This window comes from Hyperoodon ampullatus (assembly GCF_949752795.1).
Source record: "Hyperoodon ampullatus genome assembly, chromosome: 2".
In the NCBI taxonomy this organism is placed as follows: Eukaryota; Metazoa; Chordata; class Mammalia; order Artiodactyla; family Ziphiidae; genus Hyperoodon; species Hyperoodon ampullatus.
This window is the reverse complement of record NC_136915.1, coordinates 184,074,250-184,100,706: the sequence shown is the minus strand read 5'-3', so window position 1 is coordinate 184,100,706 and position 26,457 is coordinate 184,074,250. Positions and strand designations below refer to the sequence as shown.

Sequence of the window (26,457 nt, the reverse complement as noted above, 5' to 3'; positions counted from 1 at the left end):
AGGGATATGAGGTAGAGAGAGGTTATAAAAGAATATCATCAAGATTTATGTGGTTTAGGCATATAAAATATATGAATGAATGGAACAGCACATAATTCAAAATCCTGAATTTTAAAATGTCAGCCATAAATGCATATATAATAATGACCATTATGATATTGTGTGCTAATTCCTGCATTGAAACTTTACAATAATCCATTTTAGAGATGAAGAAACTGAGCTGGAGAGCGGGAAAGTGACTCATGCAAAGTTAAACACCAGCATGTAGAGGAGCTAGATTTTAAACTTGGGGAGTCTGACTCCAAAATCTACACTCTACCACTGCCATTGCTGCCTTCCTTCTGAACTAGAATGTCGATGTCAATACCTCCATTGCCCTTGAAATAGAATTCAATCAATTTGATGCTGTTAATCCATCCATAGCATTGATCACTGCTGTTTATAAAGCACTTTCAAGATTAAAAATGTTTTTTATTGTACTATATATGTTTATTATGACTGTCATCCTAAACCTATCGCAATAAGCCCTAATGATATGTATAGGTAAAAGTGTCAAAATATTCATTAACCTCAAAATTTAATAAGCCTAAGGAGATCCTGTGTCTAAGACACGTGCAACATCTTGTTTCCAGCAATACCATGTGACAGCTGCAGTGGGACAGAAAACGACTCTAGCTGTAATAATCGACAGAGAAGTAACTTCACCAGCAACTAAGGGTCATTAATAAGAATTTTTTTGTCTCTAATACTATATAGCTTAAAACATGCTTTCTTATACATCTGAGGCCAATAGAGACTAAACAAATTGAGTTATCACTCTAAACTGTCAATACTTCCAAAAAGGTAACTCTCAACATTTTGTGATGTATTCTAACACATTGCAAATCTCATCATTAAGTAACTCTCATAGCTAAGCAATCTTTCTTATGGATTTTTCATTTTCTATCTAACTAACTCCTTTAGTGAATTCTTTATTCAACATTTATTGAACATCTGGTACGGATCCTATGATGTGCAAGGCACAAATGTTATAACTGAAGAAAACAGTCATAACTTCAGCCTTTTGGGGATATAGATAAGTAAACAAGCAATTGTAATGGCATGTGATAAAGGTTAAAACAGAGATTCTTGGTTTCTGTGGTAGTAAGTTAGAGAGGCCCCTAATCTAGATTTGGCACAGAGTTGGGAGAGGTTGTTGGGAGGCTATTTAAAGGAATAGCTCAGTTGACACTTCATTGATGAGTAGCAATTAGCCAGGTAACAGGAAAAAGAGGCACTTGCAAGTAAGGGGAGGCATTTCAGGGAAAGGCATCAATATCTTCAAAGACCTGGACATTCAAGAGAGTGTGGCACAGTCAAGCAGCTGGGACCAAAAGATAGCTGGAGAGCTGGAGAGTAACCCAGGAGGTATATGAAGAGGTGAGGCTGAACAGTAAGCAGGGAAGCAGAAGAGACTTCATGCAGGGCATCTTTATGAGAAACTTTTCAAAGGTTTTTAGCAACATGATAAGAAATATTATTAGTTTAAAAAATAGCCTGTAAAAGAGTGAAACTTTTGATTTAGAGACCCACCACATAGACCTGGACAAGGAAGTAGCTATAGGACTAGTGGATATTTCCAAGACATGTATCAGAAGCATAATGGCCAGCAGAGGACCAATTGATGGAATGTGAGGAAGGGAGTGAGAAGTGGTATTCAAGGACATTTCCCAGGTTTCTGTCTCAGGCACCCAGTTATATTCACTTTGGCAAACATAGTGGTAAACACAGAAGAAGGAACACATCAGGGGAAGGGGTGGGTGTGAAGAGATGCAGAAGCCAAGAAAGAGGCATCTACAGTTTTTCCCATTTTCTGCCTCGTTGGATGGAAGGACCATTAAATTATTCATTCTCATGAACTTCCCATAAGTCCTTATCTTTCCTTTATGAAATTCTCCTAAGGCCCAGTTTATCTGTGGGGATGACATGGCCACCACTGCCAGAGATGACTTAAATGACCTGAATGATTAAGCAGGCGTTTCTTCCCCCTTCGGCCTCCTCCTGCACCTCTTTAGAGGTTGCAGTTAAGGTCAAAGAACCTTTAAACTGAGACTGTGCCTCAGTCAAGAGAATGTACGTAACTGAGTTTCTTTTCTTGAAACTCCAAACCAGCCTGAGGGCGATGTTTGTGAGCTTCCTACAATGTACACACCTTAAATAAGGTCTTCATAATATTTCTTGAAATTTCCCCACTCCAAAGGAACTCTTAGTGAATGATCTCATAAAACATTTCTTCAGGCCACTAGAATTCGGTTTTGAAAGATCCAGAATTTTGACAATGATATTATTGGAATCCTTTCTCTCTGACTGGAAATGAAGTTAATCCTTTTTTTTTTCCCCAAACATTTTAACTTAAAATTACGTATGTGCATTTTTTTTCAAATTTCTTAAATTGATGTATAGTTGATTTACAATGTTGTGTTAATTTCTGTTGTATAACAAAGTGATTCAGTTATACATATACACACATTCTTTTTTATATTATTTTCCATTATGGTTTATCACAGGATATTGAATATAGTTCCCTGTGCTGTACAGTACGACCTTGTTGGTTATCCATCCTATATATAATAGTTTGTATCTGCTGATCCCAGACTCCCAATTCTTCCCTCCCCAACTCCTCTCTCCCTTGGCAACCACAAGTCTGTTGTCTATGTCTGTGAGTCTTTTTCTGTTTCGTAGATAAGTTCATTTGTGTTATACTTCAGATTCCGCACGTGTTATCATATCGTATTTGTCTTTCTCTTTCTGACTTATGAAGTTAATCATAATACTTTTTTATGGGTGTTATATTTAACCTAACTGATATAAAATAATTGTAACTATAGATCTTTAAATATTTTAATTATTTTTTTCCAAGAAAATATATACAAAATTTTTCACTTTATTAAATCAAAAAGCAATCAGCTTCATAGGTGCTAGTTTCACTATCACTGCTGACCATTATGATTCTTTTTCTGCTCGAAGTTCCTCTTTCTACTCATTTAAATTGGATGAAAGGAGAACGAAAATTAGTCTTTTGTTGATGCAGAATGTCATTAAGAGACAGAAACATTTTTCTTTCACAACGAAGCCTTAAATAAGATTCCAAAATGGCCAATGTATTGTAAGAAAAAGACACTGGGCAATTTAAGTACCGTAGGTAAATTTGAGACTACTAGGAAACCCAGGGACAGGGTGGAAAGCCTGTGTTTGACAGTATGGCACGAGTGTGTGAGAACACACGTACAGTTGTATATCAGGCAACAATACATCTTTATTTGGTAATAAAAGAGATGGGGAAAGCAGATGCTTTAAGCTGGTTAAAAGAGTGTTAGCAGCTAACAACAGTTTGTTTCAAGGAAAAGATTACTCTATTGTATTGGCATGGTCAATGTTGGGTTGACTTTCTGGCCACCTAAGGCTCTGTTGAGCAGAAAAGATGCTATTTCAAGATACTTTCACTTATCAAGCATTACCACCTACTTTGTTGTGTTGGTTTCTCTCATTTATTTTATCTGAGCTCCTTTCTACTTATCTTTAGGCTTCCTGGCATTAGGGCGGAAGTAAGAAAAATGTACCATTAATGATAAAATTATGTTAATATTTTTTTTTAGACCAGGGATAGGCAAACTACCAGTCTGTTGCCCATTTTTGCAAATAAAGTTTCATTGGAACCTGGCTACCCTTATTTGTTTACTTATTGTCTATGGATGCTTTCATGCTACCATGACAGAGCTGAGTAGTTGTGACAGAGATCTCTTGGCCCACAAAGTCAGAAATACTGTTTGGACCTTTAAAGGAGAATTTTGTAACCCCTGCTCTAGATTGACTTTGTGAGAAGTTTACAAAAAGGAAAGCGTTCTTCATGCAAAGGCAAATTTGCAATTGCATTCATTTTGACCACCTGAGCAATATCAAACCCCCCAAAAGGTCTAAAAATTTTGGTGAGAGAAAAAGACCTGCGTTGAAATGATTATTTTGTGTAATCTGAGATAAAATTCCAAAGTGAAACAATTTACTTCCAAACCAATTCGACCATTAACTTTCCAAACACAGGCAACATTACAAAAATGTGCTTCAAAATTAGTCACCTTAAAGATGCAAGGTTAAAACAAATGCAGCCCTTGTAAACTGGCCTTTCTGATGAAGTTGATGAATGGGGAAAAAGCACGGTCCTCTGCCACCCTTCAGTGTCATCTGAAAGCATTTCCTAAGAACTAACTTGGACCTCTCTACTAAAGGTAATAAAAACTAAACAATCTTAATATTCACTTCTGAATATCTCTAGTTATCATAGGTTAGTCTGACTTCTGTTATTCTAAGAAGATATGCATTTGGATCCTTGTCCCTCTCAGTCCATAAAGATGAGCTCAACCAGACAGTCACATCTCTTCTGATTCAGTTGCATCAGAAATACCCATGGATCCTCGGCGCTGCCCAAGACCCACTTCTTTACTTTGCTCTCAAGTTCCGTGTTCTTACTCCTGCCTTTGTTTTTCTATATCATTATTGCCTGTTTGTTAAACTGCTAGGCCATATAGTTGATTCATAGAGCTGCTTTTCAATAACTGTGGCCAAAATCTAACATCAAAGCTTAAATAACTTTGTGGTTTAAATATGCTTTGAAAAGACTTGGCATTTTATTTAGTGTTTCTTTTTCTTTTTTTTTTTAAGTACTTTCTGGCAAAACTACTTGCTCCCAGTCAGAGGAAAACAAATAGTGGGACACCAAGGGTGTTGAAGGTCAGAATTAATATGCTTTTACTAATTAGTGTATCTGAAGGAGTTTGCCCTACTTATACCTGTACTGTAACTGCTTAGAATCAGCTTTCCTTTAATGCAGTGTTTTAGTGCCTCAGTTCACTAAAAATAAGGCAAAAATAATAAAGCATAAATATCATACAGTAAGATGTAAAATATACGCTTTTAAAAGATATTGATTTGGGGGGGTTGCATTTCTCTTTTCATGGGTCGGTAATTAATTGTATTTCTGGATCATGAGGCATTTTAGTTCAGCCATTTTGGGGAAGGCAAATACTAAGAGACAAAAATGTAAGACAATCATTTGGTGTCCTTGAACGGCATTATTATGAAGAAAGTGTACAGAGTTCTCATCTGCAAGATATTCAACATCAGTAATCACATTTTTCATGAAGACAAATAAAAGGGAATTACATCCAGGTGCACATGTGTGCTCATCTCCCCAGTGGGTTGCTACAAAGATCTCCGCAAAGGCAGTTCCTGATTTCTGGGCAGGGTCACCGGTAAAGGCAGTTTAAAAGGCTGGTGTGATTGGCGTCTGGATACTACAATAGTCAAACCTTCCCCCAAATGATCATGGACCTGTTTTCCGCTAATAGGAAAAACAAGTGACAAGGAGAGAGAGGGTCACCTTTGGAATGCCAACCTGAGCAGTATTTTAGTTTGCTGTTTTTACCAGGTTCCCTTTGATTACTAGCGAAATTCTTTGTGTAAGTGGATTTACTCTGCATTCCTGAAAATAATAAGCAAAATTTTTTTTTCTCTCCAGAAACACGGTGATAGCCCCTTCCTGTTGTAGGCGGGAGGGATGCTCTATTTGCTATTCCTGTTTTGGAAGGACAAAGTACTGTTAACCCCATGTAATCAGGGGATTATTTCATTATGATTGTTTACACGATTTTCTAGTTCCAAGATCATGAAATTATGCTGAACTTGTGTCTTCTTTACACCCTCTGATATAACTCAAGAACTGAATATCCATTTTATATTGAGTAATTTTCCCCATATCACTTAAGTTATCCCTAGAAGTTAACTTATCCCCATAAATTCTTCAGATTAGTAGAGAGAAAGCTTACATTTCTGTAAATCTTAAATTGTGAATATATTATATGAAAGAATCATAAAACAATTAAAAACCTAAGTGTTTTTAAACTCACAGATGCCTTGGTGATAACTTCTATTTTGAATTTTTGAGGCTACTTAAATAACCTATGCTAACTGATTTGGAATTTTAGAAGTGAAGGAATTGGCCATTCAGTACAAGCCTCAGTTTAATAGATGAGCATGATTAGACCCAGAGGAAAGTAGTTTATCTACTGTCTCAACACTAGGTAGATTAATTTAACTATTTTCAATAACAACATTAAATATCACATTTTAATATAGAAATTGCATATTACTCGTACCCCAGTTACAACATTTAGGCAAACATATCTTGTATGTGCAGCAGCAGATGAATTAATAGAATGTTGATCTTATGAATTGCAGAAGACTTTTAGAAAATCTCCTGTCTCATAGTAGGCACTTAATAAATATTTGTTCAATGAGTGATAGCTGATAGCTAATGTTTAAAGACTATAAAGTAATCTGTGTGGCAGATACTGTACGAAGTTCATTAGGTGAGCTATCTCCTTTAATCCTTACCTACCTGCTAGATATCAATATTGTAAGTAGTATTATTATGCCAGTTTGAAAGAAAAGGAAACAGAGGCACACAAGTGATTAAGTGGTTTGTCTAATTACATTTAGCTAATAAATAACAGGGCATAGATCTGAAACTCCTGTTAGTCTGTTCCCAAAGCCCTCACTCTTAATCATAAAGAAATGGGGGAGTTATTTATACTATGATGTAAATGACTGATAATACACCCTTCCTGGAAATTAGATTTTTGAAAGAACACCTGTATCAGAAAGGAAAAGGGATCAAATGTGGATCCTACAAAAGATTCATCTGGTTCATTTTTCAGCCCCAAAGTAGATTTTGACAGAGTTCATTTATAATACTAAGCTTACTGATTTATACAGTAAGCAACATAGACATATATTCATATGTTTGAATTGTTTTCATTCTATCATATGAGGTTAAATATTTAAAGCAAATATGGAAGCGGGGGGAGTTATATGAGAGATTCCTTTCTTGAACTGTAATAATGAGATAGTTTATACCTAGACTTTCAACATATTGCTATGACCATGGAATGAATGTATTTACAAATCCTGTCATTGTTGGGTGAACTCTCACATTTTTTCCTTACATAAAATATGTATAATAATACACATCACTGTATATTTGCTTTTGAGTCATTTGATATCTCCATTCATATTTCAGGAATCATGTTTACTTAGAGTTTGAGATTCTGAAATGAATCAAAATAAAAGATATCTTAGTTCTTTTTATAATTATTCACTTTTTAAATATAATTCATCATCTTAGAGATGATCAGGATTTGCTCATTAAATTTGCCTTAGAATATAAAAACTGCATGAAATTTATAGGAACGTGAGTTGAAAGCAGTGTTTGACACACAGCACTTCAGCCCACTTAAAATAATTTTGTTTGATGTTAAAAATCTAGCTTTAGGCACACTCTAGAATTAATTGCTACAGAAAAAAAAATCTTATCCCCAGATGTCTTTGGAGATGCAAGTAATAAATAATGCCAATACTATTTCTGTTTGCTACCTGAAAAGCCAAAAACCGAAAGACAAATCCAAAAAGCTTAGCAGTGTTGAGTAAGGTTTATTTGGGTGATCATTATTTCATCTTCCACCCTCACTTATTACTTTTAGATACTTATTATTCCACGACTTCCAAACAACTGTCCACGGAATTATCCCTCCCGCTCTGTGGCAAAGCACCAGCTTTTGAACCAGAAGCTTCCAAATTCACATTTCACCTCTGAAATTCAGTAGCTGTGGCACCATGTGGGAGCCAGTTATTGGAACCTCACTTCCTCATGTTCCATGAGGGGAAAAATATCTACCTTCCAATGCTGTAGAGGGATTGGATGAAAGAATATACAAGTAAAACAAATGCATGATGCTCATAATACATTTACCTTTCTACCTAAGAAGATCCAAGTGGAAGGAAAGCTATTGCTTGAGTTGGTTTTGTAAACTTGTCCTGGTTCATTAATTGGGGAAATTTTGTTAAACCATAACCTGGCTCAATAAAAGTATCCAGCCAAATCTGCCATGTGAGCCAAAGGGTCAAACCAATAACTTGATGGAGACCTGGTTACTTTAACAGTTAAGAGAGACTTGAAAGTAAGCCAAGCTTCTCATAAAAAGGAGGTAGCCAGGCCCCAGAACATGCCTGAATGCAGAAGAACTGCTTATTCTCCAGGAATTGCCAAAGCTCTAGGGAGTCGTTCAAGCCAAAACTGTGATCTCCCTGTCTTGTCCTTCAAATGCTGTGGACTCCAAACACATTTTCTGTGCAGCTGGAGGCTTTGTTATAGACAGAAGGATCCTGCTTCGTGAGGCCAGTGTTTACCGCCTAACTTTCTTAAAGAGGAATTTGGAAAACTTCCCAGACCCTGCATCTGCCCCTAGCCCTTGCACCTTGGAGTCTGAGGCCGGCTAGGGAGACAGCGCAGACGACTAAATTTATTAACAGCCGACGGGCCACTCTATCTTTCACGGCAACAACAGTAGGTGATCCCATCAAAAACCTGTCTGCTGGCTAGCCAGCAAATCCGAGCTGACATGCCTGCCGCAGCGAGACCCAGATGAATGGAAACGAAGGCTGTTTCCTCGAAGAAACACATCACAAGCCAAATGTTGGACCAGGAAGTCAGTTCTAGTTCCATTTGAGAAAACGTCTGACTTTTTATCCATAGGTTCTTTCCCAGATACCTATGTTTTCTTTTCTTCCCTTTCTTTGACTTCTACGAATATTAAGCAGAAGTTGAGCGTTTTAGGGGAGCTCAATGGTTGAATTTCTAATAATCATTGAGGAGTTGGATATAGTAGTCCAGTGGTTAAGCGTGCATTAATCTTAATATATCACAGCTAGAGCATAATCATGATTCATTACAAACATAATCAGCAGCCAGCCTCACTTAAAAGCAAACTATTTACCATTTTAAGTAAAAATAAAATATGTGAGCTACGTTTTATAGTTCAAATTCCATTTCATTGTCCTCAACATACGCAGCATTGGAAAGACTAGCTATTTGATCCAAAATGACTTTCTCATGGATTAAATTAATATCATTATGAGTTTACAGAGTAACACATATTATATACTTTAAAAAAATTTTTAATGGGAAATAAAGTATATATCATGAATAATTAGAGTTTTCTATGTCTGTAGTGAAATAGTGCTTTTAAAAACTGTAATTCAGGGCTTCCCTGGTGATGCAGTGGTTGAGAATCTGCCTGCTAATGCAGGGGACATGGGTTCAAGCCCTGGTCTAGGAAGATCCCACATGCCGCGGAGCAACTAGGACTGTGAGCCACAACTACTGAGCCTGCGCGTCTGGAGCCTGTGCTCCCCAACAAGAGAGGCCGTGATAGTGAGAGGCCCGCACACCGCGATGAAGGGTGGCCCCCGCTTGCCACAACTAGAGAAAGCCCTTGCACAGAAACAAAGACCCAACACAGCCAAAAATAAATTAATTAATTAATTAAAAGAAGGCTCAACATTTAAAAAACAAAAACAAAAAAATAAAACTGTAATTCATAGAGATAACTGGACTTCCAGAATATGGTAATACCAGTCAGACCAGAAATAGAGTGAGACATGTGAGGTTGGCTCACACAGTGAGGATTGGATCCTGTCTTTATTTAAAATTTTTATATTTTACTGGGGATTTTTTTGCATTGATTTTTATTTTAAAAATATTGTATTAAAATATTATTTACATGGATTACTGAGTTTTTGGTGCCTTTAAATTTTGTGCCTCACTTGCCTTACTCTACTCCTGACCCATAGAAGGTATGCTTTCCCTGAAATTACTTTTTCCCATAATGCTCTCCATAGAACATGGGGTAGTAACAGTTTTTACACTTTAAAAAGAAAAAAGCTACATCAAATAAGTGTTAGGAATAGTTAAACAAAGTTAAATAGCTTTCTTATAATTCTTTTCAGAGACTGGAATAAGCTGATGTGTGCTGAGAATCTCCAATAGCATGGGGGCATTTCTCAAACTCATTTGCCCACAGAACTCTTTTCCACAAAGGAAGTGAGGAATACTCTGAGGAACACATTCTGGTAAATAGCGTCCAAGAGTCATTTCCAGCACATACTTTGATCCAATAAGACTGCCTTTTCAGGGACTTCCCTTGTGGTCCAGTGGTTCAGACTCTGTGCTTCCACTGCAGGGGGCACGAGTTTGATCCCTAGTCGGGAACTAAGGTCCCACACGCTACGCAGTGTGGGCAAAAGAAAACACACACACACACACACACACACACACACACACACACACACCACTGCCTTTTCACATCTATTATATATATATTTTTTTCTTTCCTCCACTTACCCCACTTTTTTTTTTCAGAATACTGAAAAGATAAATATGTCGACACAATCAAGCTAAAGTTATAAAAGGGCTACATTAGTATCTCTATAAACAGGTGCAGTAAAAATTCATTGTAAAGACATATCAAAAGCATTAAAAACACCCCAGGGCTTAGTGTCTCGTAAAGAAAGTGATATCAAGCACACTTACCGGTAAAGTCTGTATTGACTGGGTGAGTGGAGCTGGGAAATTTATAATATCCATTTCCTATGAAACGAGTTCCTTTCACCATTGTGGCCCTCGGAGCTGGTAGAGCTGCCTGTCTCCTTTCCAGCTGATATGTAGGAGAGGGTCCATTCTGTTCTTCAGGTGCCTGCCACCTAAGATGGATGGTTGTACTGTTGATTCCTTCAACCAGAGGTGGCCTCAGTTGGGCTGGTGCTAAATATTAGAAAACCCTTGTTACGTTCAAGAATTTGGCTCCTATCTCTAGACACAGATATGCACACATATGTTCACATGCACCTGTGTACATTACACTCAAAATCAAATCAATTATGGCCTCCAGTATTTCTATGGTCTAGGAACTGAAAACACAGAGTTAATATTAAATGTGACTAAACAAAATTTAAATGGCTAATGAATATGCTTTTATTATTAAACAAAGTTTTTCTTACAAATAATTTCTCTATTCTTTCTTGCGACCTGACAGATACTATATATTATAGTCTGTTGGAGCACCACCCAGATTCCCTTTACCAAGCAGATGCTTCATTGCTCTAGCTTCTGTGCCTGTTGGTCTCTAATGGCTCATGGCTTCTCCATTTTCTAGAGAATACCCCTGTCCTACCCAGGAGCTACAAGGTCCCTTGTGAATCCTGCAGCTGGTGACTACCAAGCTAGTGGCTACTGATCACAAAAGGGAGAGTTCCTTGTCTTAACATGGTATCGAGTTAGGCCAAGCAGGAAAAGGAAATGGTTGAAATGGGCTAGTTAGGGAGACAAGAGAAAGTAGGGTTTGAGAAAAACCGGTGAGTGGGGCAGGGTGAACAGTCACTAATTCGTGCCAGCCCAAGGATGATTCAGGAATGACAACCCAATGTTGTCAAATCTTTTATTTTGTTAAAAAAAAAAAAGTCATTTTATGTGTAATTTTCTGATTTTTAAGGCTTAGCTACTGATCTAAATTAAAACAAACAAAAAAACAAACACCACTCTGAAAGCCAAACAAAGCATCCACAGGAAAGAACAAGCCTGTGATCTCAGCGGTTTGCAAACTCCTGTCCAGGTACAACAGACTCAGGCAGCCTCGGGGGCCCTGGAGTGACCACAGCACTCCCAGCAGTGGCCTGAGCCTTGGGCAGTGAGGGCCCAGAGCTCACATACACACTGGGGCCATGGTGCGCCTTGAGGTCCAGGGACACTGGCATTTCTTTGGAGCCTCCTGGGAAACCCCAGGAGTGACAGCTCTGAGACTTCCCCTAAAACCTACTGGAAACAGATCAGATTAACAACGGAGTTGTTGAAAATGAAGACCTGTTTCGATTTTCATTTTCTTAAGCAGTTGGGTTTGTAGGATGAGATTCATATCCACTCGAAGTGTGTCAGCTGGGTTTGAGGGGTGAAAGTGAAGAAAGGAACACATGTCATAATCGCCAAGTCTATTTATCAAGGACCCAGCCTAAGGCTGTGGATCTTAACTTACACCTGTGTTAACACAGCCTTGTGCAGACACAAAGTTTTTGCCTGTTTCAGTAAATGTAAGATAAAATGGTGTGAATACAAAAACTAATATTCTTAAACCAAGAAAGGCAATTCACCTTAAATCAGCTTCGAACAATGACCATTTGTTACTTTCTAGAAAGCTTGGCCAGCTTTCCAAAGAGAAACAATTCATTGTGATTCTATTTTCACTTTTAGTAAAGAAGAGAGGGCAGTGAGTAAAAAGTTCATCAACTTAGAAAGATAGTTAACCATTCTGTTCATCTTCCGCCAGTGTGAGCCATGTGATATTTTTATTCTTATATATACGGATCTGTAAATTTTATGCATGATTTCCTTCAGTATTCTTTACCAAAAATTAGCTAAATGCTGGGTTCTCAAAGATTTCATTCTACAAGCTATGATCCCTCTTCAAAATAATCCAAAACAAAATAAAAAGCTAAGCCATGCAGAAATTTCTTCTCCCACTAAGCTCATCTCCAAGGGTTTGGAGTTCCATCTTTGTAAAATTTCAGGAAGCCATCACTGGCTATTAGTTTTACTGGGGAAGGAGGACCGTCAAAGATTTCTGAGTCTTGGGGTCAGAGAAGCAAGTAATGGAGGACCGATTATATCTTTTTCATTTGTTTAAAATTTTCTACTTAGGAGCAGACAATAGGAATTTTGAGCTTTTCTGTTACTTTCCTGTATTCCACTTAAGATTCCCTAGTGATCTGGCACACAAAGACTTGAACTTTTTAGTCTGAAGAATACCATCTATTCCATTGATATCCAAATATCATATGATATCGCTTATATGTGGAATCTTAAAAAATGACACAAATGAACTTGTTTACAAAACAGAAATAAAGTCACAGATGTAGAAAACAAATGTATTCTTATTTAAAAGCAGCTACTTTCTCAAGGTCGCATTTGTTTGACATCTGATATTCTTTTACTTTACTCCAATCACCCATCTGGATGGGGATAATGAAGATTTGTACCACTACTGTATTCAGAATCCTTTCCCCATTGATACATCATCGAAAATCACTTCTTAGTCAGGAATATAATTTCAGAGTCAAACAAAACAAAATAAAAGGAATTCCAGCAACTCAGTAGGTTTGTTTGTTTTGTTTGATTTAATGTCTACTAAAAGTGAGAGCATGCAATTTTTAAAATATGACAAAATGATTATAATCAATAAGGACACATGCATTCAGAATCCACTAAAATTAATGTTGACTATTTAAACTCTAACAAGTAGTGGAGCACTTCTAGATTCACAGGGGAATTGCTCTGCTGAGCAATTACACCATTCTTAGGAAGTCAACCACAGAGAATGAGTGGAACTAGAGTATATAAATGTGTGTGTGTTTGTGTGTGTGTATTTTATTCACTTGCTTAAAAAAAAAAAAACCTCTCAGCTGCTCTGTTACAGTTTCACTTGCGAGTCAACCCAGCCCACTTGAAAGGGTGAGTACCTGCTCAGACATTATCTTCAGAGTTCCCCTAAGACCAGAGGGGAACTTTCAATCAATTAAATGAGACTGGTCTCATATACATTCACAGGTAGAATAATGATAAGAAAAACAGATACTCCTGAACTATTAAACACATACACACAAACACAGACTAAGAGACAGGTGAATTAAAGATTATGGCTCAGATCATCAAAGTGAAGGGATTAAAGGTATAAATTTGTTCATCACAAAACAGTAAATTAAGAGACAATATGGAATAATGTGAAAGTCTCTGCAGACTTCTAGAGATATAATTTTCACTTTTTATCCAATTCTGTATGATTTTACAAAAATCACTTCAAACCTATATGCCTCAGTTTTCCCATCCAACATGAGGATAAATTTTCAGTGGAACACTTTGAAAATAACTGCTTTTAAAAACAATATAATTGCATTAGGTTTTACAAAGCAAATTTCTATTCAAATACAAGGCACTATTATTATTAGCCAATAAAGCATCTTTTAAATTACATATTATATAATGATTCAATTCATCCACACTTAGAATCTGTATTTACTTAGAAAATCCTCTTATAAGCATAAAGTATAAAATGGATCTTCAATATCCATCATTTCAAAGACTAACAACATACAAAGTCTGTCTCCACTTGGAATAAAATTATGGTGCTCTTGTATTTTTTTGCATTAGCTCTGTGATCCAATTTCTAGTCTCTCTCTTCTATTTATAAGCATTCTTTTATAAAACACTCTGTAATATACATTCTCCTTTATGCAGCATTTATTACTTTATAATCTGATTAATAGCATATCATAATGCATAAATTTACACTTGCAAAATTTACGTAGTGTGGAGTCTGACCATCTTAGGATAAGAACTGAAGACTAAATGAGCAGAAGTGCTTGCTGACAGGTCTTTAAAATCAAATCTGTTTTCAAGGAAGTTGTTCTCTATGAAGACTGCATGGCTGTGTCAATATAGTAAAGCATCATCAACTATTAGGAAGACAGCAATCTAGGAGCAAACAGCGTTTCCTCATTTCAGGGGTGTGAGGGGGGAAAGACTAATATGAGACATCCTCAGGCATCTTGTCAGTGGAAAATGATCCTGACTTTCTCTCAGAGATGCAAACTGTCACAGGAAATGCGATTTGCCAAATGCTGCTAGGCCCGAACACCTGTGAAAGGGCCCTGGGACTAGGACTCAAACATAAAATCTGGGTTGGTCACATAGCCATGATTTCCCAGTTGGCAAGCGCTCTCCATTCAGGGTCCAGAAGAGGAGAGGATTCTCCCCTCAGACTCTCAGAGACTTCTCAGTGCTTTCTTGTTGACTATCTATTCTCTGACTGAGGAAAGAAAACATCAATTTTCCCATTTTCTTCTTTGTTTACTAGTCCCCTTCAAGAGAGAGGATATATAGTGGAACTGATCTGGAAAGGAGAAAACTTAGGTTCTAGACTGCTTCTTTAGGACCCTATTTATAGAACATTGGCTAATCCATTATTTGGCCTCTCTGTTCTTCAGTATCTCACTCATTCATTTATTTTTTTGGAAAAAAAATTTTTATTTAAGTGTAGTTGGTATACAATATTATATAAATTACAGGTGTACAATAGAGTGATTCACCATTTTTAGAGGTTATGCTCCAGTTATGGTCACTATAAGATATTGGCTATATTCCCTGTGTTGTACAATATATCCTTGTAGCTTATTTTATACATAATAGTTTGTACCTCTTAATCCCTTACCCCTATACTGCCCCTCCCCCCTTCCCTCTCCCCACTGGTAACCACTAGTTTGTTCTCTATAGCTGTGAAGCTGCTTCTTTTCTTTTGTTGTTGTTGTTACATTCACTCGTTTGTTGCATTTTTTAGGTTCCACATACAAGTGATATCATACTGTCTGTCTTATTTCACTTAGGAAATACCTTCCAAGTCTATTCATGTTGTTGCAAATGGCCAGATTTCATTCTTTTTTATGGCTGAGTAATATTCCATTGTGTATATATATATATATACCACGTCTTCTTTACCCATTCATCTGCTGATGGACACTTAGGTTGCTTCCATAACTTGGCAGCTGTAATAATGATGCTATGAACATTGGGGTGAACGGATCTTTTCAAATTAGTGTTTTCATTTTTTCCAGATATGTACCCAGGCGTAGAATTGCTGGGTAATACCTCATTTATTGAAGAGCACGACAGACCCGATTATGCCTAGGGTCTCTTCCAGTTTCAAATTTCTGCTTGAACATTTTCAAGCAGCTCCTCTCCATAGTAAACCAAGAAGGGGTGCTGGATACATAGATCCCCTCAGCCCTCCAGGAAGCCAGCCAGCTTATCTCCCACAGCTCTGAGCCATCTTGTTCTTTACCTCAGCACAGCAGATACATATTATGATTTTTCCTTGTGTTCTATGATATAAACAAGGCCAGAAAGCAGTGCTTTTAGAGAATTTAAGGGGAATCATCTCCTTGAAGAATAAACACTACCTTAACCAGCTGTCATGCAGGTGATCATCAATAATTTGCACGCACCTCACGTCCAACACATAAAGAGTGTGAGGGTCCATGATTTCTGAACTGTACATACGGCTGCAGCGATGACAACACGTACTGTTCCCTAAAGTCCCCCGTCAATAAAAGGCAGTTGCTGGGACTGTAATTATGGCATCCTTGCTACCCAAACTTGAAGCTTTTATGGGGCTTATGCAATTAACTACTTAAATGCATAGTAACACTTGCTTCTCTGACAGAAAAGTATTGATTTTTTAATCATTTTCAAGTCTCCTCTAGCACAAATAAATGTACTACAGTTACAGTTAATGCACTGTGTACATGCATTAAACGTTGGTGTGACAAAATTTATTATTTTGTGATATATAGAACTGAAGTCGGGCTTCTCAGCAAGTAGCATCATGGATCCAGCATCAGTATGGAAACTACCATTGCCCTTGATACTCCACATTCTCTAACTTCTACAAGTTAGAGATCTTTTTTCATAAGATACTTAGGCTTAAAATAAAGGAGGGGATGCTGAATATAAATCTTTCCTATATGTCAGTGTAGGAGAAAATTAGAAATAGTCCAACAGAGAAGATAACAGTTTATTTTTTCCTGAAGCTGTGGGTGTATGGCAATTCTGTTCAGATGAATTTTTGTCTATTTAATTTTTTTCCCCTTGCATTTATTTAGGGCACATCTATCAAAATATTTTGCACACAACAGTCTTTCTAGTTCAATTCTTACACATTTTAATTGTGTTGTTTTAATGCCTTACTATAGTTAGTACATCGGAAAACTAAAATGGTGCTTTAAAAAGTGTGATTTCTGCCATGCCAAAAGGTCAACAGAGGCCCCGTGAAAGTCACATATCTAAATACAGACCTGGCGACAGAGGTCATTACATAGTGTATCAACAAGCCTTTACCTTGGGTGCATCACACATTCAACATTAAATTGGGTGAGTAAAAAGCAGTTAATTTTGTTTTGTTAGAAATAATATCATTTTAGTTTTAGCATCTAAGACAGATGCCAGCATTTCACTCTGAACAGATGGTAATTCCATCTAATAGTGCATCTCTGTATTAGTAAGGTCTGTTGTGTATACAAACAGTAATAAACAGTAGGTAAGGATCAAAATAAATTTTAATTGTTGACATTAAATTCTGGCAGCCACAGTTCTAAGGCTGCAATATTCCTTTTTCAAGTCTGTCAGGTTTACTAATCTACAAAAGCTTTGTCGAAAGCTGCCAGATCCCAGTTTCCATACAAAGATGTTGCATGCTACCAGCTGTTGGTCTGCACCAGGATTACCTGTTTTCCTACACTGAAATAATCCTTCAGGAATAACATGGGATTGGTGCTACCACTGATGCACTGGTCCGCCATGATTTCTTTTAGAATGCTTCTGAAGGACTGAACCTTTAATTAAGAGGTTGATTTTTTAAATGTTGTGTCCAATTGTTACAATTGGGGTCATGGTGCTATCACAGCCACTTTCTTACCCTGTAAGTAAGGGTCTCTCATTCAATTCATTCTATTCTCTTTGCAAATCTGGGCATTCCTGAACTTCTCTGAAACCGACATCACCCTTTTCATTTGGTTTGCTTTATCGGGAGTCTGAAGGATTTCCCTAACAATTGCAGCTCTCGTCAGCTGAGCTCTTCTGTAGACTTTGCTGTGGATCAAGCCTGCCAACAAGCACCAATCTGGTTCTCATAATGTCTCCAACGATCTGGTATTACAAGTAGTAGCCGCTCTATATTTGGGGAAGCTGCCATGTCAAAATCATTATAAAAAACCCCAGTTTGGCATTCAAGTTCAATAACAAACACGCTTTGCCATCATATTTCTTTAAAAACAAGGATGTATTTTTTTGAATCATGAAAAATATATTGCTTCCACCATATGGGACAACCAACGACTCACCAACCGATTTCAGATGCAGCATATTGAGCTGACCATATGTTACTGTGCTGTTGAATGGCTGAGTGATTCATGCCCGTCACATTCTAGTATATCAATTAAAGCTCCTTGAAGTCTGCATGATTTGTGTCTCTGTTATTAAACCCTGCTAATTCATCCCACTTACACATCTGTTATAAATCTCTAGGAGTGCTGCATGATTCATGGCAATCTGTGAGCATGCTACAGCAAATTCTTCTCCTTGTAATTAACAGTAAATTGTTTTACTGCCATGCAATGAATTTTTCAGTTATATTGCAAATGAACTCCTAAATGTGCGGTTCTTTCCTAAGAACTGACTTATATCATTAGGCAATTAAAAAGTATTGCTTTGAACCAAAAGCTTTTAATCAAGAGAAATACAACTTCAACACTGCCTGAGAGCCACGGAAATTTGACACGGTGGTTAGAAGGGCAAAATAATTTCTGTTGTCGAAAGAGCAAAACAAACAAAACGAACCCTTCCGCGTACTCAGGATTTCCCTGATGCTAAGACGTGAGAACTGCTGCCCGAAAAGACTGGGTGAGACAAGTGTGCACAGATACTGTTTATCTTAGAAGTGACTTAAGTCATCTGTCTTTACCAAATTTCTCAGATTGACTTACACTGCTCTAATGGTAAAACAGTGCCTTTATTCTTGAAATAAATAATTGGATAATTAGCCAAGTTGAATCCGCACAGGATTTCACTGCTGTTCAAGTGTTCCTGTCAAAGGTGAAGCAAATTCATTTCAGCTCGCCGCTGCAGCTCTTCGAAGAGGCTTTGATTTTTTTTTCCCCCACTTTCCTGGCAGCAGCCTGAGATTCATGAGTCCATACATCAAGTCGGTAGTTTAACAACAAATGGAATTAAATTCAAAGAAGGGAAACTAATTGAAGGACAGTAACAAAAGTGTTTGGTAATGTGCTTTTTAATATGGCATGCCACATTTGCATGATAATTTTTCCTTTTTAGCATGGAGCAGAAAGTCACTAGCTTAATGAGGGATTATTCAAGACAGGAACGAACAAAATGCATTCATAACTAAGAACAAAGATTGTATTAGGAAACAAAAACAGGCAACCTCAGAGAAGTAACTGGATGATTGGTTTATGCATTATGAATAAAAAGATAGAAAAATATTTATATTAGTATTCACTAATGACTATATATACAAGATTGTTGTAATTAAAATTATAAATTAACATATTAAGAGTGCTTGTTTAATCACTCTGGGTCCTATTCACAATGAAAAGACTCATGTACCTGCATACAAAACAATGTGTATTTTTAACCCAGCCGCAAACATACATTTTACTTCAGATTCAGACAAAAATCTTAATGCACCACTAATTACTTGCTTAATGGGAGATGGGCACTTCTAAGCTTGTAGTGTAGAGGTCAATTTATGACAGGTAAAGGAAATAGGACATTGTTCCTCCAGGAATGGATCTCCAAAAGGAATTTCTCCGAAGGAATGTTTAATTTGTACTTAATTCACAAAGGGTGGAAATGTACAAAGTTATTAGATTAAAAATGTAATCTTCAAGAAAAGTATAAAAAGGGTGCCCAGTCCATCAGCTTATGACCCTTATATACCCAGAAACAACTCCAAAGCCACCCATGAGAGTTTCCTGAAGATTTTGCAATGGAGATGCAGCTGCTCCTGGGAGAATACCTCTCTCACATCAGCTCTCAGACTTTGTCATGGGCACCAAAACTAAAGGAGTAAAGCAATAAATATTCTGGATGAAATGTGTAATTCTAATAATATCTAATTGAAAAAATGCTTCAAAGAGAGCAAATTATAATTCTCGAGTTTTTAATGAAACATACATCTTTACGAGTATCTTTTTGATTTCTGTGACTGAGATTTAAGGAAAAAAAAACATGTTTCAGTGACTCAGTGCTTCAGAAAGGCTGACTACTACTTTTAATTTTAGGTGCTTTTCTTCAAAATTTTTAAATGGTCGCTGGCTTCCTCTGATTCCTGACACTTCACTCACATGAACTACATTTAGACTTGAGTTAAATTTCTCACAAATCCATTAGAATTCACTGGAGTCATATATACCCTCCAAATTGTAACTTGATTACTAGAAGAAACAGAGCAGGAAGAATCTTAGCTGCAACTTAACTTTTATTCCTTTCCTACAATGGTCAACAAACCTGTTGACCATTCAAAAGGATTGACCTTCTCACTGTTTATTTCTATGACTTCATATCTATCAGTTACACACAGAGGTTTAATCCTAGGAAAATTTTAGGAAAAAAACCTTATTCACCTATTAAAAACAAAGGAGGTAAGAAGGATATTGGATCTGTAATTGCTGGGGTTTTCTTTGTATTCTCATAAAACAAGTCCATTCTCCCTGATCCAAACACCCCTGAAAACGGTATATTTCACAATAAATCAACTGGCAAGCAAAAATTATTTTTTTATCCTTTTGTCATGTAAGTGACTTTATTCCCTGCTTGGCAGATGAAGAGTCAGAGAGTTCTGACAAAATAAATTAAGGGATAAAGAAATAAAAATTTTCCCAGAAGAACGCTAAAATAATTTTTCCTTCAGAAAAGAAAGGATTTCACATGTGAACAAAGTTAATGTATTTTTTTAATGGAAATTGAGTAGAAGGAATATTTTGGCAAAGGACAAAAAACTACACATTTAAAATGTACTATCCCATCTTCTCCTGCAACTGTTTAATTTTTTACCTTCCAGCTTCTGCTCTAACCATGTTAAACAGAGTGCTGCCCAGAGAGTCATCAGTGACCCCACATTCCTTGTGGTTTACATTTTTCCTACTTTTCCTACAGCATGTGACCCTACTGACAACATTCTCCTTCTAGAATTCTCTCTCCCCTTGATTTTTTGGATACTGCTTTTTCTAGGTTCTTTTTCTAATTCTGACCATGTCTCTGTTCCCTTTATTCCTCCTTTCCTCTTCCTCCCAAAATGTGAGCATTCACTGAGATGTAAACTTTTATTTTGTATTTTCTCTGCCTTCACTAATACATTATCATCCATAGTTTCGGCTCCTTCTATATGCAGGGGACTATAAAACCCGCATCCTTCTTAAGCTCCAGATTTGCATTTTCTGCTGTTGGCTGGTTATAGTTGTCACCGATGTGTTTCCATCAGATAATCAAACTGAAACTCATGGGTTTATTTCTCCCATATGTTCTTTCTTCGTCTTTTGCATTATATTTAGTGGCATCACCACTGTCTGGGATGTTTACTGTCATCTTCAATTTCTCCCTCTTCTTAACCTGTGGATTTCCTTTCCTTGATCTACTCTATTCCTTTCTTTTAATCTTTCCTTCTATTTCTCTGATTTACTTTCTCATGGCCCCCTTGGAATGTCTACCAGTCTCTATTTCCACACTTTAATCTATTCTACACTATACTGACAGAGACATCTTTATAAACCTCAGCTTTCATCATGTCAGTATGGAACAGCCCCTCAAACAGCGACACATGGTATAATAGCTGCAAAAATCTTTACCAATTCTTTATAGTCCATTTCAAGTGCCATTTAACCTGAACTAATTTCCCAGTCTCCTAAATCAAAGCTATCTATCCCATATTCTCCGTTCCCATAACTTTCTTTTATCCTTTCCCCCAAGGTGTTAACCCTACCTGTTATATGTCAGTACCTTAATGCAGACACCATTAAGGTATTTTTGAATGGATTCTACTAGAATCCCCTCCACCCAGTGCTTTAAATAGTAACCTTAATAGACGCTTACTGAATTGAGCATTCACAGCAAAACACAGCAACAATATGGTTATGACACATTATTAACTCTATTGTAAACAAATTTGAAATGTGTAGTTTTTGATCAAAATCCTGAAATGCATGCCATAATTCTGAACAACATGCTCCTTACAGAACTGAAAAATGATGCTTTTCGGTGTTAGCCCCCCTACAGTTTACTTTTGCCATTCAATCCTTAGTTTTAGGACTCTCCATTGTTATACTTATGTTATAATACTGTTACAGAAACAAAGTTGTAAAATAAATTGCATGACTTTGATAACATTCGATTAGACATTCTATAACATTTACATTGTGACTGATAAAAGTATTACAAAACAGTTATGATAGAAATCTTGATAAAAATAACAATTTTTTTTGAGAATTTACTCTGTGCTGGGCACTACTTTAAATACTTAACATGTATTTACTCCTCGGGAGAGCGCTATATAATAGGTTATCCTTATTTATAAATTGGAAAACTAAGGCCCAGAGGTCATATAATTTACTCAAGGTCACAAAGCTAGTAGATGGCAGAGCCCAAATTCAAGTTGCGGCATTCTGGCTTATCATTTTCCCCTAAAATACACAAATAAACTCCTATTTGAAAAAGTCAATTAACTTGCACATCTCATGGCTTTCAGAGACTATGAGAGGTTTCCAAGTTCTGTTTTTCAGGGATAAAGAGGCAGGGAGAGGACTCAGAGGGCCTAGATCAGCTCTGCTCCACTCATCTTCCAGTGGCTGGAGTGGCCTTAAGCCTCCTCGCCAGTGACTAGAAGAAGAGCACATAGCACTGGGGCGCAGTGAGTTCCATGTCACAGGAACTCTTACTGCAACCAATGAGGACGATATTCACACAGACGTGATCATTGGTCCATTAAGCAGGGAAGATGCCATTCTATAGACATTTTCCCTGCTTTTCTCTTTCCATGTCCAGGGTCTGTCTAGTCTCTGGGGACCGGCATGTCTCCGTTCAGTTCTTTTGGTTTGTGTCTATGAAAAAACAGAGTAGATCCTATCTGAAGCAGAGAGCCTGTCCTAACGGTGCTGGAAACTAGGGCATGTGAGGTGCAGCTGGGAGGTCCCTCAGTACACAGCCTGGAGGAGAGAAGACCTGGCTGGGGGTATTGTTACTGAAGATGTTATTGGAAGTGATGTCATGAGGAAGGTGAATTAGAGTGAGGACAGCCCCCAAGGGAGTGGAAGGAGAATGTTCAAGAAGCCAGAGGGAGGTATCTTGGATTAGTATCACCTCTGAAATTGCGTTTCAAAGAGGTCTCTAAACATGGTAGGATTTGCCAGAGAGGTGTAGTTCCCCCACCACTAAAGGATCAAACACAGGTCAGACAAACACTTGGAAGGAATGTTGCATAGGATACATTAATATTGGCTAGACAGTCACCCTAGATGACTTTGAAATGTTTTACAACCCTGAGAAGCTGTGACTTCAGTTCTGCTCGGTCACATAATCGGAGTTCCTTTATCCTCCCCTAGATCTCAGGCCAATCTTTGGTTTGTGTGGTTTCTGTTTTCACTTTCTCCAGCCCCCAGGACAGATTCCTCTTTTAATTTTTATCCTCTAGTCCCAAATTATGTCATTTTTTCTAAAAGAGACAGGGAGTCTTCCCCTGTTATCCACACTCTGTAACTCTAATAACATCGTATATAAAAATAAATAAATATTCTTATAGGAGCATGGTGTTTTTTGTTCAAGCTAGGTACTCCATAAATACTTGTACATATAGGTTAAATACATAAAAACACAAAGAGCTCAGTCAGAGATAATAAAACATAATTACTTGGAACTTTGGAGCCATTCTCATTATTGAAAAAAAAAATTTTTTTTTTTTTTGGCCGTGCCCCACAGCACGTGGGGATCTTAGTTCCCCAACCAGGGATTGAACCCATGCCCCTTGCATTGGGAGCACAGAGTCTTAACCACTGGACCGCCAGGGAAGTCCCCATCACTGGTGGACAATTTGAAGAAACAAAATTACTTGTTATATTTGAAGTTTGTTGTATATTTATACACGATAATTTTAGCCAAACAAGTTTTTCCAGAATGAAAACAAAATAAAACAAGACAAAAACTATGGAATCGTATATGAAGACAGTAAGGAGGAAGGCCTAAGGAGTATTTTTGTAGCTAAACATGTTTGCATGCTATCTGTCATTCGCCTAGGAGTCTCTTAACCTCCTCACATCTGGACATTTCTTTAAAGAGCACCAGGAATCTAAGCCTTGTTGGATGCTGACAGAAAAACTGATTTGAAAACATCCTAAATGGTAAGTAATTGGGTTATATAGGTGTTAATAATACCTGTAATCAAGTTTGTATGAACCTAATTTGTCGTAAGTGAAGCAAGCAAAAAATTATACAAACTATTTCCTGGTAAGATTATACTTGATAACAAGTTGTTATTTCAATTTTATATACTTAGGAGCTTCATATTCATAATAAACAGATTAATAAGCACACTACTGCCTATCCAATAAAGGCAAAATATGACACCAGGGCAACCCAGTAATTTCTGGATGTCTGCTGTTAGCTCCATGGGGCAGGAGGGGATAGACCAAACCCCACACAAAAAAAGTTAAGATTGAGAGGAGGAGTACTCTGAGTCCTCAGAAGAAGCCTGCCAAACACTTCAAACAATTGTTGGGACACCTTTAGGACTTAGGGTGGTGGAAGCCCTGTAGTCACTCTGCATCTAATTATGTTTCTTATGATGACACAGTTGCAACTCAGGAATGTTCAGGGCTCTTAAGTTTCTTTTTCTGTTCAACTATGACAAGGTTAGTAGAAATCAGGGCTAGTGAGGGGAAGGAGAAAGCAGAAAAGACAAATATGAAGTCCAAACTAGAGAAGGTATTGAGCTTTGTAGGTGTTTTGTTTATAAATACACAATATATTTTTCATGTCCTTTAGAACTTGCTTACCTGCTGCTAAAGTCCGTCCTCCTCCCGAAGCACTGGTTATACAACCAACTGAATTGCAGAGAGAAATAGTAAAGTTGTATATCCTATAAGGTTGTAGTCCTATTACAATATAAGACACTTCTTGGGATTTAGCAGTGTACAACACCTGTGAAGCAAAAAAAATAGAAGTCAGATAATAGATAATCAGTGTGAAAAATATTAGCTTGACAAGCAAAGTTCCAGGAATTCTGACAGAGGGAATTATTGCCAACCACGATTAGGAAAAGAGATTTTTTTTGAAGGGCTTCAACAAGCTAGAATTTAATTGATTATTGTACAATCACACTGCTTTATGAGGTAATAATCCAGTTCCTGAGTGGATAAATGAGGAAACCGAGTTATTGCCTCATAAAGCAGCATGGTGGTGCAGTTCGTGTCACTGATGGTACAGATAAAGAATGGTGACACTGTCACTGTTATCATGAAAAAGTCCAAATAAAACCATGGGGCTTGGCCAAAATGAACCCAGTGCAGTAATACCCACATGCTAGCTGATGGAGCTGGTACAGAAAGATGTCACTACGTTCAATCAATCTCATCATTTGTTTTAAAAAAAAAAAAGCCACAGGAAGAAAAAAGGGAAAAAAGGAAAGATTACTGAGCACCCACATGAAGTCAATTCTCAATTATCTTTCTTGTACAACTGAGCATAAGCAGATTGATCAAACAGTTACATTTTTTTTTTGAAATACTGTCTTTATCACACATTTTCAAATGAAAATAGCAGATTTGAGCAAAGGAGACTCTATGGTCCATAAACAAGTAATTAAACAATAAACACTGAGAGCTTGTCCTGTCATTATAACTAGAATTGATCAAAAGCAACCATGTAAATTTGCTTAGTCTGTAGATACAAAGACCACTGGTGATTATATTCAGGAAAAAAAAGTCATTAAAACGGATAGTCTGACAGCAAGCATAAGTACAAAGCTATTTTTCTAAGGGATATTGGTATACATTCATATGAAATAATCTTCCATAAATATAAATACTACAGGTAACTGTAAAGATTAATAACATTTGGAGTCAGTTTCTAGATTTTGTTTTCCCTTTAGGAGTACAATAAAATTCTTTTGGAATATGTGCCTGGGTACTGACTTTAAAATTTCATAAACTGAGTAGTTCTAGAAAGCAGTGTGTTTGGAATATAAATTATATTGCTTACATAACATTCTTCAGAAATAAAGGTGACTTTGGAGATTCAAAATATCTAGGAATAATTTAAAACACTGGTACCATTTTCTTGCAATTACATTTAGAAATCAGAAAAGCATCAAACACTGAATTATTAATCCTTTTTCCAATTTTAAAATGGCTACTTAGGTTTTGAAGATATAACCTTTTTTCTTTTGTGCAATGTGATTTAAAATTTTCTAAGAAAAATAAAACTTTGAAATGAGTAAATCTTAATATTGCTATAAGATTTATCTTATTTAGCACAATTTTGATGGGATTTAATGTAGATTTTTAGAAAATGAAATTGTTAAGATAAAATACATTAAGGTATTTCTTATTTAATTTAAAAAATTGAATCATTTTTAAACAAATTATTCTTTGTCTGAAGAACACATCATGAGGGAGGGGATAAACAATATGGAGATTCCTTAAAAAACTAAAAATAGAACTACCATACGACCCAGCAATCCCACTACTGGGCATATACCCTGAGAAAACCATAATTCAAAAAGAGTCATGTACCAAAATGTTCACTGCAGCTCTATTTACAATAGCCAGGACATGGAAGCAACCGAAGTGTCCATCAACAGATGAATGGATAAAGAAGATGTGGCACATATATACAATGGAATATTACTCAGCCATAAAAAGAAACACAAT

General features: G+C 36.9%; 1 protein-coding gene across 2 annotated transcripts in view; it reads right to left on the bottom strand.

Moving 5' to 3' along the window:
- The window catches only part of USH2A (usherin), a gene marked incomplete at both ends in the record, with an annotated part of 756,807 nt that overhangs the window by 521,984 nt on the left and 208,366 nt on the right, over nt 1-26,457 (bottom strand). For both annotated transcript variants that reach the window (XM_079697601.1, XM_079697602.1), the window contains 2 exons: nt 10,460-10,690; nt 24,583-24,727. In XM_079697601.1, coding sequence (XP_079553727.1) covers nt 10,460-10,690; nt 24,583-24,727 — 376 coding nt within the window. The remainder of the gene's footprint in view (nt 1-10,459; nt 10,691-24,582; nt 24,728-26,457) is intronic.